Consider the following 19,350-nt stretch of genomic DNA (forward strand, 5'->3'; position numbering starts at 1 on the left):
CAATCTCTTCATGAAAACCTCAAGCAATAAAGCACCCACAATTTCAGGAGGCAAGCTGATCCACTGACTATTTTTTCTCACCGGAAAGGAAATTTCTCCTTAGTTCTAGGGTCTTCCAGCTTCTTTAGTTGGATTTCTCCCCGTTCACTCTAAGTTTATTCCATTTGAAGGTATTCCCCCACTCCTTCTAACCTATTTTCTCCTTGTGTCATCTTCCAGGAAGCACCCTATGTGATGCGCAAGCAGTCTCCTGATCAGAAGGAAGGGAATGAGAAATACGAAGGCTATTGTGTTGACCTTGCTTACGAAATTGCGAAACATGTTGGGATTAAATATGTCCTGTCCATTGTCCCTGATGGGAAGTATGGAGCAAAGGATCCTGAGACTAAAATGTGGAATGGCATGGTGGGTGAGCTGGTCTATGGGGTAAGTCCTTGTATGTTGTGGTTTTGTTACTTTTTGTCTTATGACTATACCAATTAAGTGGATTTCCTATCCATTTGGTCTCTTTCACAAAGCTCCTTAGATGCACCACGCAATAATATCCAGCAAAACCCAACTAGATAAATTATGTTGGATGCCTAAATATGGAGATGGTACATATCCTTATGGGTGTCCTTAGCTCTGTGATTTCAATTGTTCGCTAGTTAGTGGGGTCAACCAGCTGAAACAAGCAGGTTTGCTGAAAGCCATTTAATCATATCCCTAAAGAGTTCAGAATTCATAATGGGAATTCTAGCAAGAATTTCCTCTTCCGTGGCTGCCCTGAAGGAACTCTGAGTGTGGAAATTCTCTTTGTAGCAGCTCCCTTTTAATTCTGGAATTAACGGTGAGAACAGGAGATTTTGTGATCTGAAATCTCACTGTTTCATTGGCAATGAAGGATTGGAATTGGTCACTGGTGGGCAGCTGAAACATGAAATGTAGAATTTTAAGAAGGCCGTATCTTACTCCCACCTTCCTATGTTCTTCTGTATTAATTGTGCTTCGCTTTCTCTTCCCCTTAAACAGCTCTTGGCATTGTTTAAGTGTGAGCGACAGAAGAATAACGTCTCTTTAGAATCTTTGTTCAGTTATTCCACAGCTTTGTGGCATTTCTATTCATCTTTGGGTTGGTTGTGACTTCTAAGAGAAGGCTCAACCCTTCCCACAGTAGTGCATTTGATAGCATAGCTTGAGGTTCCCTTCCTGGCATTTTCAGTGCCAAAATATAGGGTATTTGCTTCAAGCAGAAAACTCTGTCATGCAAAATATATTCTTAGCATTGTTCAAATGGTTCTCACATGAAAGAAACAGATGCTTGTTCTAAAGGCAGGATGCGCAACACAAGCGATGCTTTTAACATTGTAAGGATGTTGGTGTTAAGCTAAGCAAAAGCGGGCACGCTACCTTGACATCCAGGCTCTTGAGGAATTAGAATAGTCAGAGAAGTCAATGCTGTATGCTAGGCTTTGGGTTAATGTGCTGAGTAATATTTGGCCAGATATTTAACTTCAAAGAACTTGACATTGGCTCCATAAATGGGGGATGAGTGATATGAGCTTGATCTCACCCAGCAAGGATTTGTAAGACACCTGGAGTTTTTGTGATGTAAATGTTCTCGCTCAGTGTGAAAAAGCAATTCCTCGCTGTACCGAATGTCACCATTCAGATTGTTTCTGTGTGCACATCAGGAAGCTGTGTCTGCATGGACTGCCGTTCAATCATCGCAGCCTTCGAAAAAGTCTGCAGAGTACTTTAGAGAGAGGCATGCAATCAGATTTTGTCGAAAAATTGTCCAGCAGCTGTCCAAATGAAGTCAGAGACACTGATGCAAACTTGTAGTTTTATATAAATAAATACATTTTACAGCAATATTTACAGTAAAGAAGAGAGTCAGGTGCATCACTACATTCTCATGAGGTAAATCGTGAGGTAACTCACAAAACAGCCTACAGAGCACACTAAAGAAAAAAGGCGGGAAAAACAGAAACTCCTCCTTTACACCCAGTAACCAACCATAACATAGATTGCCTCATTCAGAAGCCAACAATCTCCAACCAATCAACTACAACTGTGTCTTCTCACCCATTGTACTGTTCCAGCTACTAAATTTAATATCCTAACAGATCTTGTATCTGTGTTGACTAAGAAAGAAGTCCCATTTTATCTAGTAGTCTTTGCACTGCAAAGTACAGCTGATCTTCTGTATCTTTATTCATATGTATGATCAACAAGAAGAGATTTTTACTCAGTGGAAGTATTTTGTAGAGCATCTTCTAAGATCATTCCTAACCACTCAGAATCATGGGAGCCGGGCAGCCTATTAATGTAATAGATGATGATGATGATTAGTGTTAGGCCTGCCCTGATAGATATATTTAGAGGATATTTAATTGTTTTTAGGTTCAAGCTAGGCCATACAAATGCACTTCCTCTAATAATAAAATGGCGAGGTGTTTTTTTTCTTTAGCAGAAGCAAAAGATTTCCTATTCCCTTTCCCCCCTTCCATGAGTAATTTGCGTTACTTTGATGTGCAGTAGCTTGCAAAAAATATTCAGGGCATGAGGAAAGCTAAAGTAAACTTCGCAACCCGATACTCTTAACAAGCTAAATTCAGCAGAGGCTCTTGTTTAATTGGTTGTTGTTGTTAACATTGTCCTTATCCAACAGGAAGGGTGCGATTTAAGTTTCATTTGATGTACACTTTAGTAAAGCTGTGTTGCAACAAAATCTCTTTCACTGTACTTAGGTAAAACAAGCGAGATTTAATAGGCTATGGAGCCAGGCTGGTTTAGTGGTTAAGGCACCAGGCTAGAAACCAGGAGCCAGTGAGTTCTAGTTCCCACCTTAAATCTCATTCTCGAGTTCTGAAAATTTCAATTGCCTTTTGGTCCCGGTCCCTTTTAATCTTCCTTGGAAGGTATGTAAGCTCCTCTTATGATCCAACTCGCGATATCATCTGAGATATTTTGATCCACAGCAGATGTATCCTGTGAATGGAGAAGGCTGTATAAGCTAACTAAACTTTTGTACAAAGGCCAAAGTTTCACAGAGTGATTTGGCTTAGCCCCAAACTCTCAGGACTCATTTTGAGATCAGTCCAAGTCAGAAGGCTGATTCTGGAACGCCTTACTTGGAGCCCAGGCTTGACTGCACTCCTCCATTTCTCTCTATGGGGACAACAAAATTGCCAAACGCCTGTGAGTGGCCTTGCCAAGTTTTGCTGAACAGAGCAGAAAACCTGATGGTTTTAACTAAGCTAAAGATTTGTTCGTACGTTTCTTGAATGGGGGAAGGGCCGAGGGAAGGAAATCATAAATGCATGATGTTTGCTTGCCCATGGCCATTTGCTTAAAAACAAAAGGCATTAAAATAAGGAATCCCACAGTCTAAGTGGAGCAGTTAAGGTGTCCAGAACAGGAAGTAATGAAGTCCAAATGGCAAAAAAACCACACAAAAACAAAAACAAAACAAAAGCCCAGATAGTTTCAACATCATCATCCAGTATTTTTTACATCTGCTGAATTGCTATTGTAGAAAGTTGGACTAATTACTTGTGGCGGAAACTTCCAAAAGGGTTTGAGATGGGTGACTGTATAAATGTAATAAGTAAGTAAAATAAATTTATTGTGGCAGTATGGCAAAGGGAATTGGTGGAGCTGGCTTTCTCAGCTGCACGTCTCTCCAAGGTTATGCACCTTCCATGGCTGCTTCTACTTCATCAAGCTGGTTATCTTCAGCCCTGGGTGATTCTAAGGTCAAGTCCTCCCCCATCCTCATTCTTCTGCAGTGGGCTCAAGATGAGACCATGAGAGGAGTGTTGTTGGATGAAGCTAAGGACTCCAGCCCTCCAGAATTCTTGGTTTCTAAAATAATAATAAAAAAAGACCAACCCAGCCATGTTTGGGACGCACATAAGCAGAGGCAGAAACATAGTCACCTCTTCTTCCTCTGCTTCTTAGATCTTTGGTCTGACCAGTCTATCACTAGAGTAGAACGTGCTGTCTACAAATCTGTCAGAGACATATAGAGTTCTTGAGTTCCTCCTCGCAAAGCAGGAAGCATAAGGAACCGCAGATGGTCAACCAAGCAAGAGCAGCATTCCCCTGAGGTAGAGCGTGCTCAAGAGCTGTGGAGTCCCTTGTCAGAGAAATGAGGGCTGATGTTGTGTGAATAAAGATATCTTGCTGTAATTTTCTCTTCTTATTTATTTACTTTTTTTAATGTCTGTGTTCTGTCTTTCCAGAGAGCAGATATAGCTGTTGCCCCACTGACCATAACCCTGGTCCGAGAAGAAGTCATAGATTTTTCCAAACCTTTTATGAGCTTGGGCATTTCTATCATGATCAAGAAGCCCCAGAAATCTAAACCGGGGGTCTTCTCCTTTTTGGATCCTTTGGCCTATGAAATTTGGATGTGTATAGTCTTTGCGTACATTGGCGTCAGCGTAGTTCTGTTTCTAGTCAGCCGATTCAGTCCTTACGAGTGGCATTTGGAAGATAACCAGGAAGAGCCTCGGGACCCTCAAAATCCTCCTGATCCTCCCAATGAATTTGGAATATTTAACAGCCTTTGGTTTTCCTTGGGTGCCTTTATGCAGCAAGGATGTGATATTTCTCCAAGGTTGGTTTTGGTTTCTTTCGTATTCTTCTCGTAACACCCGTCACCTTTTTGCATTTTATGGTTTGTTGGGAGATCACCATGGTGCATATACGTTTCTCCAAGATGTCACTCAATGGCTCTCCAAAATTTTCTTTCTAATACAAGTAGCCCTCGACTTACGGCCGTTCATTTCATGACCGTTCGGAGTTACAATTTCCGTGCCTTCGCTTTTCACTTTCCCTGATGACCGCTTTTCACCCTGTTGCAGAGTCCCCACGCTCACGGGGTCAAAACTGAGATGCTCGTCAGTTCACTCATGTTTATGACGGTCGCAGTGTCCCGGGGACATGTGACCCCCTTATTGCAACCTTCTGACAAGCACAGTCAAGGGGGAAGCTGGGGTCACTTAACAACCGTATTGCTAACTGAGCAGCCGCAGTGATTCACTTAACAGTTGTGGCAAGAAAAAGTGTGATAGGGGGTAAAACTCACTTAACAACTGTCTTGCTTAGCCACAGATCTGGGGCTCAATGATGATCGTAAGTCGAGGACTACCTGTATATCCTTCCATGACATAAGCAACCTCTGTCAAGCTGCCGTCACCGAGGATATGGCGAAACAATTCCTTTTTCTCGTGCCTCATGACCAGAACTTATATCCACCATGTCGAGGCTGTAAAATGCATCAGGTTTTCTTTTTCTACATCTTTTGGCGATGCTTGGAGAGCTACCGTGTTTTTGCTGCATAGCTCATTTTACGGTCATCCGCTTGGTGCATGTAACACTTTGATTTCTGCTTTGCAAGACGATGGCTAATGCTTGATAGAGCTCACATGTTGTAACAGCGTTTAAAATTAAGACATACCCGTGCCATGCTGGTTCGTTGCTGCCCATGCTACCCTCTTCGCTCCTTCTCTGTGGGTTTTTCTTTGCTTGTTTTAATTTTGTCAGATGCTTTGCTTGTCATTGACCTTTTTGTCTTTGATTTGTATCATTCCTGACACTCGGAGCATGCTGATTCTTCCATAGATCTCCTTTCAGAGAATTGTAATGTATTGAATTCTGTGCTGGTTCCCCCCCCCCTGTCCCCCTTTGTCTCTGTGTTTCTCGCTCACTCTCTCACACACAAACACACACACACTTTCTCTCTCTGTCTCTCTCTGTCACACAAACACATTTTGTCTCTTCCTCCCTCCCTCCCTCCCTCCCTCTCTCTTTTTCTCTCTTTCTCTGTATGTGTTTGTGTGTTCTACAGTGTGATTTTGGCAATTACCCCAGCAAAGGTCAAGGAGCCAAAAATACAATAGCAGTGGGGAAGGTCCAGCAAAGAACCAAAGTCTAGCATGTTGAAAGAAACACTGTATAATTTATTATCAGTCCCTTTTTCATGGGAGGACAGAGTTCAGCCTCCAGAGGGGATAATTTAGCAGGTCCAAAAAAGGCAACCTTGAATGAGGTTAAAAATGGGCTCTCCTTCTGAATAATAGAAATTTATTTGGAGCTCTTAAATCAACTGCTTTTCTTTTATTTGTACATGGCGCTGTGCAAACCTCATCTTCTTGGCTTGGGTCCTTGTAGCAGAGTCTGTTGGTTTGGAAGGCAGCCGTCAAAGGGCAAAGCTGCAGGACAATGTTTCTCAGCCGTGGACATTTTAAGGTGTGTGAACTTCAACTTCCAGAATTCCCCAGGCAGCATGACCTGGGTCACTCAAGATGGCTGAGGAATGCTGGGAGTTGAAGTCCACACGTCTTATAATGGGCATGGTTGAGAAACGCTGCCGTACAAGATGAAGGACTACTTCAAAGGCAGGCTATCTCTGGCCGCTTCCACTTGAGATCTGTCCACCCATTCAAAATTAGTTTTCAGTCTGTCACATCACATGCCACCAGCTGGATCCAGGAACTGAGTTAGTTACTGGCCAATGCAGACTATTTGGCATTGCAGCAAAGTTTTGCACTTTGTCCTGCGAGACCCATGGAAGGTCTGGCCTCACTCCTAGCTTTTTCCTCTCCCAGAAGCTCAACTGTTTTTCAAACAGTTTAGAAGAAGGACCATGAAGAGGGTTATGGGCTGTTTTCAAGCTGTTTTGGAAGATTGGGGGAGGATAGAAATGATGGCAGTGTGGAAATACTGTATATTTTGGAGAAGCTTGTTCAAAAAGTCTTCATGTTGGTTTAGAAGTATCCGATTGTGCATTTGTGGGAAGTCAGAAGCTGGATTAAGTACATTTCAGCCAGTAGATGCCATTACAACTACTTTGGATTAGTTGCATGAGGATTGCGTGGATACTACCACAATTCTTTGGGTCCTTTACAAGTTAGTGGAGTAGTGTTTGCAGAAATAAGTGACTTTACTTTTTTTTCTACAGTAGTGAAATAAGCACAGACAAACTTTTGTGGAGAACTTTAAGGTTAGCCTGAACTAAATTGTTCCTTTGACCCATTTCCCCCCCCTCCATAAATGCAATGTTTTGCAGTCTCTCCTCTGAGTGGAGACTTTTCTTAAAACCCGGATTTAATTTGGAATCCCAGTCAGTGCGGAGTATGTTCTACATCAGTAAGCAATAGGCCACTCTATAATTGTTCCTTGAGTTTTCAATCTTTAGGAGCAAAACTGATGAACTGGGATTATCCTCTTTTCCCATCATAGGTATAGTTTAATCCACTGTGTCTTTGGATAAACGCTGCCGTATTCGAAGCAGTCTTTTTGTTATTCACAAAGAGCTCACATACTCATAGTGTGTGTGTGGTTTATCCAGGCCTAACATGCCTGCTTAGAAGTGCAATGCCAGTGGCTTTCCTTTCCTTCCCCCCCACCACTTTGACCTTTTAGAAACATTTGTTTTTTATTGTATTCAATTAGACTGGACTCTGCCAAGCCTACAATCTTCCCCTCTCTTTCTCTTAACAGTTAACATTTATTTAGTTAGTTACTGAGTAAATTAAATGGCTATCCATTTCATACGAGGTGACTTTGGGCTGCGTGCAACTATTAAAACAAAGCAATAAGTGTATACACAAAATTATTAAAAAGAACCATTAAAAATACAACCATCCGGCACAGGAGAGTGTAAACATTAACCACAACGGTGGAGCCATCTTAAGGTGTCACTAATCCCAGAGGCCTGATGACATAGCCAAATTTTGAAGGACTTCTGGAATGTCTGAAACTAAATCTCACTTTGTGGCAGAGGAAAATGTTCCATAAAGTGGATGGCAACACCAGAGAAGGCCAACCTCTTAGATCCACCCAGTGTAAGTTCCTAGTTGATGGGATCCAAACCATACCTTCTCTACCAGACCTGATGGTTTGGGGAGATGCAATTGGGGATAACCCAGCCCCATGTCATGAAGAGCTGTAAAGGTTAAAACCAGCCTCTTGAATTGAACCCAGAAGCAAGCTGGCATCCAATGCAGCTTATGGAGCAGGGGTGTGACATGTGCTGTACTGGAAGCACCTAGAACTGTCTACGCCATTGCATCCCACACCAGTTGAAGCTTCTGGATACTTTTCAAGGGCAGGCCCACGTAGAGCGCATTATAATAATCCAATCTGGAGGTGACTAGGACATGAGTGACCAAACAGAACTTCCTAAACTTGGAACAGAGGCAACTGGTGCATTCTGTCCACTTCTGTGCAAAAATCCTCCTAGTCACAATGGCCATCTTCTCCTTGTGCAGTTGTGAGTCCAGGAAGACTCTCAAATTGCACACTGGGTCAGTCAGGCTACCCCATCCAAGATCAAAGACGACATCACCTTGGAGTTGGTAGTTCCCCCAAACCCAAGACACTCAGGCCAGGGTTCAGCTGAAGTTGAACACTACATTGTTGTGAAGAGATCTAGCAGAAGCCATGAACATTCTTCAAGTGATTCTTGTGGTCCCAGTGTAACACTGGAATCCTCCAAGCCAGGATTCCTGGCTAGGATTCTTGGCCAGCCTCTTTGGGCATGCAGTCCAAAACTGCTAAATCTTATTGGAAGTCTAGGTGCTTGCAAAATGTATGATCCACACATGACTTTTCTCTTGGCTTCTGGTAACTGTGGACTATAGGAGGGAGGATATCTAGTGATAGTTATCTCATTCCCTCCAATCATTAATAGAGGCTCCAAACCTATCTTGTCTCTGTAGTGATGATAAACAATATACATTTCAATCCGTATTTTTAGGACTTGGCAGTTTTAAGACATGTAGACTGTAACTCCCATCAGTGTTCATTGTAGATCAATGTTTGTCAATTTTAGCAACTTTAAGACAGAAGGGCTTCAACTCTCATTTGCTGGAGGGGGAATTCTGGGAGTTGAAGTCCATGCATCTTTATAGTTGCTAAGATTAAGAAACACCGATTTAAATAATGCACAGAGCAAATTAACCTGACAGACATAAGCCAGCTCCAAGAAGTTTGTTTGTGTGCTTTGTTCTTTTCCAACCAAAATTTTGCCATTGTTCCCTCCTGTTTGAGCACAACTTCTAGCTTTCTCCTTGTGCATGGATGCTTTGCAATTGAATCCTAGAACCACAAATGCAATTTTGCTGTTTGCTTGCTCTAAAGATAATGTGTACCGCTAGCATTTTAAATTGCTGTTGCCCATGTGCTTAGCCATTAATGGACCGGGAAAATAAGCATAGGACATCATGTGGAAAGCTGTGGGCACTCAGTGGGTTGGTTTCCATTTGACGTGTTCTTCTTCAGTACATAAAACCTGGTAAGATTTTTGCTAGTGTCTCAAGATAAGCCTTAAGTGGGTTGTGTGGCACTTTGGGATTCAAAGGAGGAAGCTGCTCCAGAGTGCAGGGGGTACACAGACACACACACCAGCTCACATACCATCTAACTGCAGCTTTGCAAGGCAGCTACCCTTGGCACGATCTCAAGGAAAGATACATTCACTTTATTTATTTATTTTATTTATTTATTTTAATTCCATTTATATCCCGCCCTTCTCCGAAGACTCAGGGCGGCTTACAAGCTTAGCAGTAGCCTTCATTCTATGTATATGCCTGCTTGTTAGGGCTTTCACACACACATCCAAGCGGCATTATTACAAAGTCAGCTTAATTGCCCCCATCAATCTGGGTCCTCATTTTACCTACCTCGGAAGGATGGTAGGCTGAGTCAACCTTGAAAAAACTTTATGGAAAAAACTTTATGGAATTGCAGACAAGTGTTTTCTTCCTGGCCCCATATACTCTGAACCATCATTTAGCCTTTGGATGTGAAGTACCACACAGCCTTAATTTTTTACAAATTTAGTGAACTCAGGTTTTTATACTGGATGGGACATTTTCTGCCACCCCCTTGGGGGAGGTTTGAGAAGAAAAGTCCAAAGTCTCTGTATGACCTTGTGAAGAATGGATGTCCTTGAAGTTGGTGGCTGACTCTAGCTGTTCCCCATTGGCTGGAAGTTGTATATTTGCAAGAATATATCTATATCTTTTTCTGGTTAGGTGCAAAATAGATCTCTTAATCACAAATAATAATGCACAACAAGATGCTAGCTAGCTAGCTAGCTAGCTAGCTAGACAAATAGATAAATAATAGACAGACATGAATGGATGGATGGATGGATGGATGGATGATAGCTAGCTAGATGATAGGTAGATGATAGCTAGCTAGCTAGCTGGATAGATAATAGACAGACATGGATGGATGATAGCTAGCTAGATGATAGACAATAGCTAGCTAGCTAGCTAGCTAGATATGGATGCTAGCTAGCTAGATGCTAGCTAGCTAGCTAGAGATGGATGGATGGATGGATGGATGGAAGGAAGGAAGGAAGGAAGGAAGGAAGGAGAGAGCCCTGAACAATAGGCTGGAATAGGTAGGATTATCTCCAAGCAAAAGAAAGAAATGAAATCTCTTATTTATTGACATAACAAAACCATTGTCTTTCCAAAACTATAAAATCTGGTTCAGAAACATTAGGCATCATTCTGTTCAATGTGTAATGTGATCATACTTATGATTATTTTCACTTTGGCCTATTATCTGGGTGTCTCAGCTGGCTGCTCTGATCCTTGCCTGGGTCCAGAGACTAAATAGAGGCAGGAGTGTTGAACATTGGAATGTGGGAGAGCAGGCAGTTCTAGGGCTTTGGCCAGATGGAGAAGTCAACAAAACAGCCCTCCTAGCTAAGCTTTACATGGAACAATAATTATCATTATTGAATTGATAATTATAGACTAATTCTTGGCCAGTGTTTAATAGAAACAGTCTGAAAAATCCATCTACAGAGGACTGTGGTAGCATATGATGGTGGTTTATGTGGATGGAATTTGCACTTAATGCTCAATTAAAGGAAAAAAGAAAGACACAGGAAGTTATTTTTTTATGACTGGCTACCAAGTTCCATAAAGCTTAGTTTGCCTTGAGTTAACAGATGTACATTTTTACATTTTTAATTATGGCAGAACTGTATATTCTGTAAATGGCTGTAAATGCCGGCCAGTTGCCGAAGGCCCAAAATGTGATCATGTGACCACAGCGGTGTGCTGACCTCAGAAGTCAAGTCATAAGTCCCTTTGGGGGGGGGGCTGTCCTAACTTTGAACGGTCACTAAACGACTGATTGTAAGTAGAGGACCACCTGTATTTTGATCCCAGAGATGTTTGAGCGTCTTCCTTAGCTTCCCCGCCAGTATCTTTACACTTTTGCAGTCTCTGCAATTCATGATGGGAACCCCATTGTGGTTTTTGGTCTCCAGGTCCCGTGTCTGATGACTTTAGTAGAAGCAAAGGGAATTAGAGGGGAGAGCCCAAAGCCAACTTTCAGAGATGGAAATATTGTGTCCGCGTGCTGGTGATTTAGAATATCATGCTGTTCCCAGTAATTTACTGTGGAAAGAGAGTATAACAATGACTCTGCGGTCCTTGGTGCTCTTTGAGTTGGGTTGTTTTCTTGCTGTTGTTTTGTAACCCAAGAGATACATTGGGGGTCCTTGGTTCTCGTTTTATATGCAAGGGCAAGCCACTACTCGCTCCTAGCACTGATGATGTTACCTAACAGGGTCATGAAATGTCTGCAAGAAAACAACCAAGCTCAGAGAGCACTATGGATCCCACACTCCTCCTCCTCTTCCTCCTCCTCCTCCTCCACAAACCCCACCCTCTTCTAGGACTGATGATGTTACCCAACTGTATAATAAAACATTGGCAAGAAAGCACAGGAAGGACTTCTCAGTTCAACCCTGAGCTACAAATATTCTCTTCTATCAATAACAATTGCTGTAACATGCTATGGTTTTGTCCTCATTGATAACATCTTAATATTGCAATTCCACACAACAGCCTAAATCTTTCTCTCAGGGTTTCTCTCTCTGTTCTTTGATTTGGCAGTTATCTTTGAAATCCCTTTATCAATCCTTTAATTGCTATTGATATTTAGATCTTACTTCTTTTTTTAAAAAACCCAACTGGTATCATGCTAAGTAATGGATGCTGCGGTGAAAGGTTGTGTAAAGCCTCCTTCGGGTGATCCTAAAACTGTTTTAGGAAAGGTCTTTTTGATCTAAAGAGATCTGTCTCTTCGGATCATGCACGATATAATTAATACACTGGGGCCGTAAGAGTTACCACTTGGAACAACTGGCTTTTCTCAGTTCCATATTGCGAGTGCGGAATAAAACTAAATATATTCATACTTGAGTGCAGAATAAAACTAAGCAGATTCATATTGTGGCTCACAGGCCATAGTTAAGCGGTTGGGAATTTCGTCAAAACAATCCTGCAAGACTTTTACCAGTTACTAAGGAGAGCCGAAGACTTAGAAGTCGGCTTAAAGAAAATGGGGTGAAATATAAAGGGGAAAAAATGTTTATTTGCATTTTAAGAGGCAGTGATAAGTTGTTAGTTGGTTATATACTAGCTAGGAAAGACGGGGGGAATCCTATATTTTTCTTTTCTTCTGTGTGTGTGTGTGTGTGTGTGTGTGTGTGTGTGTGTGTTCCTTCTGCACTCTTTTTAAATGTTTTTCATTAGGGAAAATTAACTTTTTTAAAAAAAAAAAAACAAACACAAGTCAAAACATACATTATATTCCTCTGCTGTGATGTTGCATTAGTTCTATACCCGTTTAATATACTGCTCAAAAAAAAAATAAAGGGAACACTTAAACAACACAATGTACTGTATTTAATAGTAGGATGTCTTTATCTTATGTTCCCTTTATTTTTTTTGAGCAGTCTATATTCCTTCATAAAAGTATTGGGGGAAAAAACAACCATAGTCACCACCCTGGAAGATAGGTTGGGCTGAGAGAGACCCCCAGCACATCAGTAGCTACAGAACATTTCACAGACTCCCCATTCCTCCCTTTTTCCTAGACCTGATTCTTCAGGGAATTCTATGTGGCCCGAATTCATCGCAGTAAAACAGTCGGGAAAAATGGCCCATCTTTAGCTTCCCACCTTGCCTTGATTTAAAAAACAAAAAACAAAAACCTGTAGTTACTGTACTGCAGAAGGAAATCAAGACTTTTTTTTTTTGCACATGTCTCCTGCGAGAACTGCCAGCTGAAATGGAAGTCTTGGGCTTAGGTCACTACCTCGTAAATCAGATTTATAAATTATAGAGGTTTGTGCTTTGCAGTCTTGAGTTGCAGACAGGCGCACTCTAATTAACATCAAAGGGCTCTGGCATCTCTCCCTGCCAAAGAATGCAGAATTCTGATCAATGGGACAGAAACTTGGATGGCAGACAAATCTTGCTTTTCTTTTCTTTTCTTTTTTTAACGCATAAAAGGGCAAAAGGGAATTGCCGCGTTACTGATAAGGCTAACAGGGGACAGGAAGTGCTGTAGCAGCCAATAGGACTGGAGTCCGCATAGATTCACTCAGAAGCAAAGCGGGACGCCGGAAGTTGGCAGAAATAAAAGCAAAACCTGACATATCCTATTAATGAGGTACAATCATGTTGCCCAATTTTTTAGGCCATGGTTAGCCGACTCTTGGTTTATTCAATTTTCCTCTGTTTCTGGTTTTTCACAATGCATGAAATCATAGGCAGCGGTGGGATTCAGCCGGTTCTCACCACTTCGGCAGAACCAGTAGCTAATTTCTTTTGTTGCCCAGGCCCAGAATGGACTTCCGGAAGCGGCCACCATGCAGAGAGCTGGTTGTTCATCTATTTGAATCCTACCACTGATCATAGGTGAATGACCTGGGTTGGCTACACTTCAGACTGGATAAATACAACCATTAACTATGCGGCAGCAAGCATCTCCATTTTGTCCTTTAGGCTAGGCTTAAACCACAGGCAGTCCTTGACTTACAACAGCTCCTTCAGAGACTGTTCGAAGTTACAAAGTGGCTTAGGGACGTTTTTCACAATTACAGCCCACGCAGCATCCCCACAGTCATGTGATCAAAACTTGAGACCCTTGGCAATGGACTGATATTGATGACGGGGTCTTGTGACCATCTTTTATGACTTTCTGAGAAGCCACGTCAACGGGGAAGCCAGATTCATTTAACAGCTGTATTGCTAACTCAACAAGTGTAGTGATTGACTTAAGAACTGTGGCAAGAAAGGGGGCAAAACCCATGGAACCAATGTCTCACTTAGCAACATAAATTTTGGGCTCAATTGTGGTCGTACATTGAGGACTGCCTAATGTGTCATTTCCGTGCCACGAATGTAATGCTCGGTGAGTTTCTAGTCTCCAATAACACCAGTGTTGGTTCTCTTTCTCTTCATTCCCCTCCTGTTTGGACCCCATGGAAAGTTCTCTTCCTGTGGAAGACCCAAAACCAGCCTATAGCAAAGTAACCACTTCTCCGATTTCTTAGGTCTCTCTCAGGGCGAATCGTCGGAGGCGTTTGGTGGTTCTTCACCCTCATCATCATCTCCTCCTACACTGCCAACCTGGCTGCCTTCCTCACAGTGGAAAGGATGGTGTCCCCTATTGAAAGTGCTGAAGACTTGGCTAAGCAGACTGAGATCGCCTATGGAACCTTAGATTCCGGCTCAACCAAAGAATTTTTTAGAGTAAGTTTTCATTTGTTCAAGATGTTTTGAAGTCCGGATTGGGGGTCTTTGCAAAGCCGTTAGATTGAGCGTGCTGTGGGTGTCCAGAAGAGAGAATAGAATAGAATAGAATAGAGTAGAGTAAAGTAGAGTAGAGTAGAGTAGAGTAGAGTAGAGTAGAGTAGAGTAGAGTAGAATAGAATTATGGGATGAATAGAATAGAATAGAATAGAATAGAATAGAATAGAATAGAATAGAATAGAATAGAATAGAATAGAATAGAATAGAATAGAATAGAATAGAATAGAATAGAATAGAATAGAATAGAATAGAATAGAAATACAGAGTAGAACAGAATAGAATAGAAATAATAGAGTAGAGTGGAGTGGAGTGGAGTGGAGTGGAGTGGAGTGGAGTGGAGTGGAGTGGAATGGAATAGAATAGAATAGAATAGAATAGAATAGAATAGAATAGAATAGAATAGAATAGAATAGAATAGAATAGAATAGAATAGAATAGAATAGAATAACAGAGTTGGAAGGGTCTTCTAGTCCATCCCCCTGCTCAGGCAGGAAACACCATTTCAGACAAATGGTTGTCCAATCTCTTCTTAAAAATGTCTAGTGTTGGAACAAGTGTTGGCAATCCCACAGCCTGGCCTATGATGAGGGACCATAGCTAATTCAGCAGGGGACTCCAAACTTGGCAACTCTTAAGATTTGTGGACTTCAACTTCCAGCATTGCTGGCTGAGGAATTCTGGGAGTTGAAGTCCACAAATCTTAAAGTTGTCAAATTTGAAGACCCCTGTAATTGAGCAGCATCTGGGCAACCACAAGAACTCAGTGTTGACTGATACTGAATATGCAGAGGTGGGAAGTGAATCCATGCAATACAACCTTTATAGGCAGTGCAGCATGATTGAGTCATGTACTGAGCTGAATGACTATATAAATTGATTTAATAAATAGATAAATTATCAAAATGGCGATTGAGTTTCTGTACAAGGACTGAGTATGTAAGAGTGGAGCTCTAGTTCAGTGACAAACCTACTGAAGGAAAGCAAAATACGTCCCAAGCGTTATCTTCAAACAACAACATGGTGCAGGTGGCTAGATTCTGTGCAGCAGCATTGGGGATTCGACAGAAAGATACACGAATACTTTAGATCTTTTAAATAATCTTTTATACTTAATTTTATTACATGTTTTTATCCAGCATTAGACTATACTCAATGTATTTTTATTGTCAGGTCAATATGATTCAGTATTTTCTGAAGCTAGCTAGTTTTTGTTACACTGTCTGTAAAACTAGGCAGACCTTGGTCACCCATTGATTACATCATTAATTGTAATATATTGCTATGTCTTCTTGTATTGGTTCCGTTTAGTTTTGCTTTATTTGAATGTTTAATTTTATGTGTTGGCCCATGGCTGCACTATTAAATTGAATCGAATTGAGGCAGTTTCCCTTCGAGCAAGGAGAATCTGGAATTCGAAATAATGGGTAAAGGGAAATAGAGTGGAATCCAGCCTGGAGTTTCTCTTGAGAGCGTTGAAATTAATTTGGTCTGACAGCAGAGCTAAAATAAGTCTCTGTGTGTCTGACAGTCCAGGGTCAGGCCACGTTTGGGTGCTCCAAATTCCATTGCAGTTACACCAAGCATTTCCTGGGGATGGAGACTGAGTTGGAACCGCATGTGTGTGCGCCGCGCTTTATTTTTTAGTGCACTTGACTCCATATGAGGGGAAAGCCAAGCTGTGATTGTTTTTGTTGTTACACAATTTCTAAGGCCTCATGTTGCCCGCCTAGGCATATAGTCTGCCTGTCTCTCTTCTGTCCCTTTTCCTCACTACTTATGTTTAGCAGATAGCAACTTTTCTGGCATGGTTGAGAATACCAATGAAGATAGCTAAGTATTTATATCCATGAGTGTGTTTGCACAACATTCTTACAGTTAGTGAGATTACTGTGGAAGTGACATACAAACAGGTCAAATGTTCTTGACAATTAACATGGAAGGGATTACATTTAGCCCTAAATTGACCCAAACCCTTTTCTGGTTAAATTAGCATGTCTGGCATGCTATATCTTCTAAATAGTAGACTAGAGAGTTAAATAATTCTGTGATTGGGAAAATGTCCTAAAGATGCTTCTAGGCATTGCATCTCTGGGTGATTTCTGCCCTCTCATTCTCTCTCTTACACACACCCCATAGCTGTATAGATGACTTGGTTATGATTCCATAACTTCACTGCAGATTTTTTTAATTATCATTCTGTGTCAGCCCTCTACATCAGTTTTTCTCAGCCTTGGCTACTTGAAGACGTGTGAACTTCAACTCCCAGAATTCCTCAGCCAGCAGAAGAATCCTGGGAGCTGAAGTCTACATGTCTTCAAACTGCCAAGGTTGAGAAACCCTTCCACACCTTCTGGAGAGATGGGAACAAACAAGGACGTAGGAAATGAGAGCCTCCAGCATCTGTTGTGAAAAGACTGTAAACTTGGCTCTGGATTGATTGATCAGGACATCTTGGTGCACTGCTGGTGCACGGAATTGAGGCAGCAACCTTAGAGAACAGATGTTTCTGTCAATATAATGCAGACGTATCCAAAGTGAATGGAAGAAATAACCATCTGGGCTCCGGCAAATCATGGCATTTTCAGGACCTTGGAGAGTTCCACACATGCAGTTAACGAACTGAATTAGTTGCTAATATAAGAGTTTTTGTCTCTTTGTGAACTATTAAAGGTTTATGGTTGGCTAAGCCAAGGCATTTTTAGCTCCATCCAGCCTGCTACTGTTTCTAATTTTACCGTCTCTGGTCCCTCCAGAAGTCTCACAGCTTGGTACAGCTAAGACAATGCAGAGGCTACAGGAAGATCATCGTCTGAGTTTTAACTGTAGCCGGTCTATTATGGCCATCCTGGCTAGCACATGATCCCAGAGGTTGATGGCTTTCCTTCCATTTTGAGCGACTTCATCGTAATCAAGGATTTTTTACCAAGGCTTGGCTGAGTTCTTCACCCCGAAGCCATGACAGCAACTGAGTATGAATAAGCATGGGGTCAATGGCAAAAAGAAAGAAAGAAAGAAAGAAAGAAAGAAAGAAAGAAAGAAAGAAAGAAAGAAAGAAAGAAAGAAAGAAAGAAAGGACAGCCAGAACAAGGCTTCCATAAAATGGAAGCTGGCTGGGTAACTTTGAACCAATCGCCAGGAACTGGTGAGTTCTAGTCCTGCCTTAGGCGTGAAAGCTGTCTAGGTGGCTTTGGGCCAGAGCTGCTCTTTCAGCCCAACCCACCTCACAGGACTGTCATGGGGAAAATAAGAGGAGGAAGGAGCACTATTATGTCCACCACGTTGAGTTACTTATCCTGTAACAAAGGTGGGATAAAACTCTATTAATAATAAATAAATAAATCTTCTCCAGCTTTGGCAGAAGCATAATCCAACCTTGTCATCTTAGAAAGGCCACAGTAGCGGTCTTCTCTGTTACTTGTCAATTATTTGTGGTTTTTTTTTAAGGAGAAGAATTAAAGACAGTTGAGATGAGATTCCCCCCAGCAATTTATTTTGAATGAACAGATGGTAATGAATTTTATTTGCCCCAGTCCTGGGCCACGATCCAGATAGCAACCTGTTTTCCATGGCTGGCACCGTTCCCATCATTCTAATGCAACGACAGCCAATAGAATCGAAATGCTGTCGGTCAGGCATTCAAGCGTGTGTCCTGAATTCTCACCGTTCGATCTTCCGGGAAAATGTAGACATTGCAAATAACTCCTATTTTCGTGTCTATTTCCAGAGCAAAGAACTCTTAACATTTACGAAGAAGGTGTGCTATTAATTGTGATCAATAGCTGATGTCAATATTCAGCTTGATTTCACCTCTCTTTTGTCCTGACACGATGGAGAGTAGAACACATTTGCATCTCTTTGAAAATGGGATAAAGTTTGTAATCTGGGCCTTGACAAGGAAATCTTTTTCTTTCCTTTTTTTCTAAGCTCCTTTTCCATCATGGCTTTCAGACGGTTTGCCCTCACGGGTCTGCCTACGTTGGCTTTGTATTTGACAAAGTAGGCATCCTTAAGCCTGACCCATGGTCAGTTGCTTTCCTAAGCTTTAAAACTTGCAAATGGTTCCTTTGGCTAGTATGCTTGTTCATTCATGTCAGAAGCATTCCAATAAGGCATACTATGTGATGTAAAGTTTTAAATATACACTACAAGATTAAAGTGTGTGCACGTTAAAACAGAACTTGCCCAGGGACTAGCAACGTTAATTGCATTCTGTCGCACTGCTGTGAGGTCCTCCAGCACACACTGATCAGGGCACAAAGAGCAGGTATACAAATGTGCTGTTGTTGGCGTGGCTGGTGACTGAAATGATGAGACCGTCCATATCTGTCAGACCTGCCCAGATCCAATCTCTTAGCAAAGAAAGACCCTCGACTCCATTTAACTGAAGTGGTAGGTTCTTTTATTAAAAAATGTTGGTTGCAGTAAAGTCAGCCTAGGACTGAGTTTCCCACGCAAAATAGATGTTTCCACCATGTTTCCCCGCATCCCAGCCTCCCCCCCCACCCCACCATGACCAGTCCCTCTTCTGATAATGACGATTCACCTAGGTGTTTTGAGAATGCTGAGTTGTTTGGAGTAATCCAACCAACTCATCTTCCTCAAGGTGTTATACAGCTATGGGGTGTGTGTAAAAGAGACAGAAGCTGTGAATGCTCCAACACTGGAGGTTTTTAAGAAGAGATTGGACAGCCGTTTGTCTGAAATGGTATAGGGTTTCCTGCCT

General features: G+C 41.8%; 1 protein-coding gene across 1 annotated transcript in view; it reads left to right on the forward strand.

Annotated features, from left to right (window-relative positions):
* Positions 1-19,350, forward strand: part of GRIA3 (glutamate ionotropic receptor AMPA type subunit 3) — a gene marked incomplete at its 5' end in the record, with an annotated part of 118,856 nt that overhangs the window by 75,568 nt on the left and 23,938 nt on the right. The window contains 3 exons of the mRNA XM_081336513.1: positions 220-426; positions 4,230-4,606; positions 14,369-14,567. Coding sequence (XP_081192639.1) covers positions 220-426; positions 4,230-4,606; positions 14,369-14,567 — 783 coding nt within the window. The remainder of the gene's footprint in view (positions 1-219; positions 427-4,229; positions 4,607-14,368; positions 14,568-19,350) is intronic.

This window comes from Vipera berus (assembly GCF_964194415.1).
Source record: "Vipera berus genome assembly, chromosome: 11".
Lineage (NCBI taxonomy): Eukaryota > Metazoa > Chordata > Lepidosauria > Squamata > Viperidae > Vipera > Vipera berus.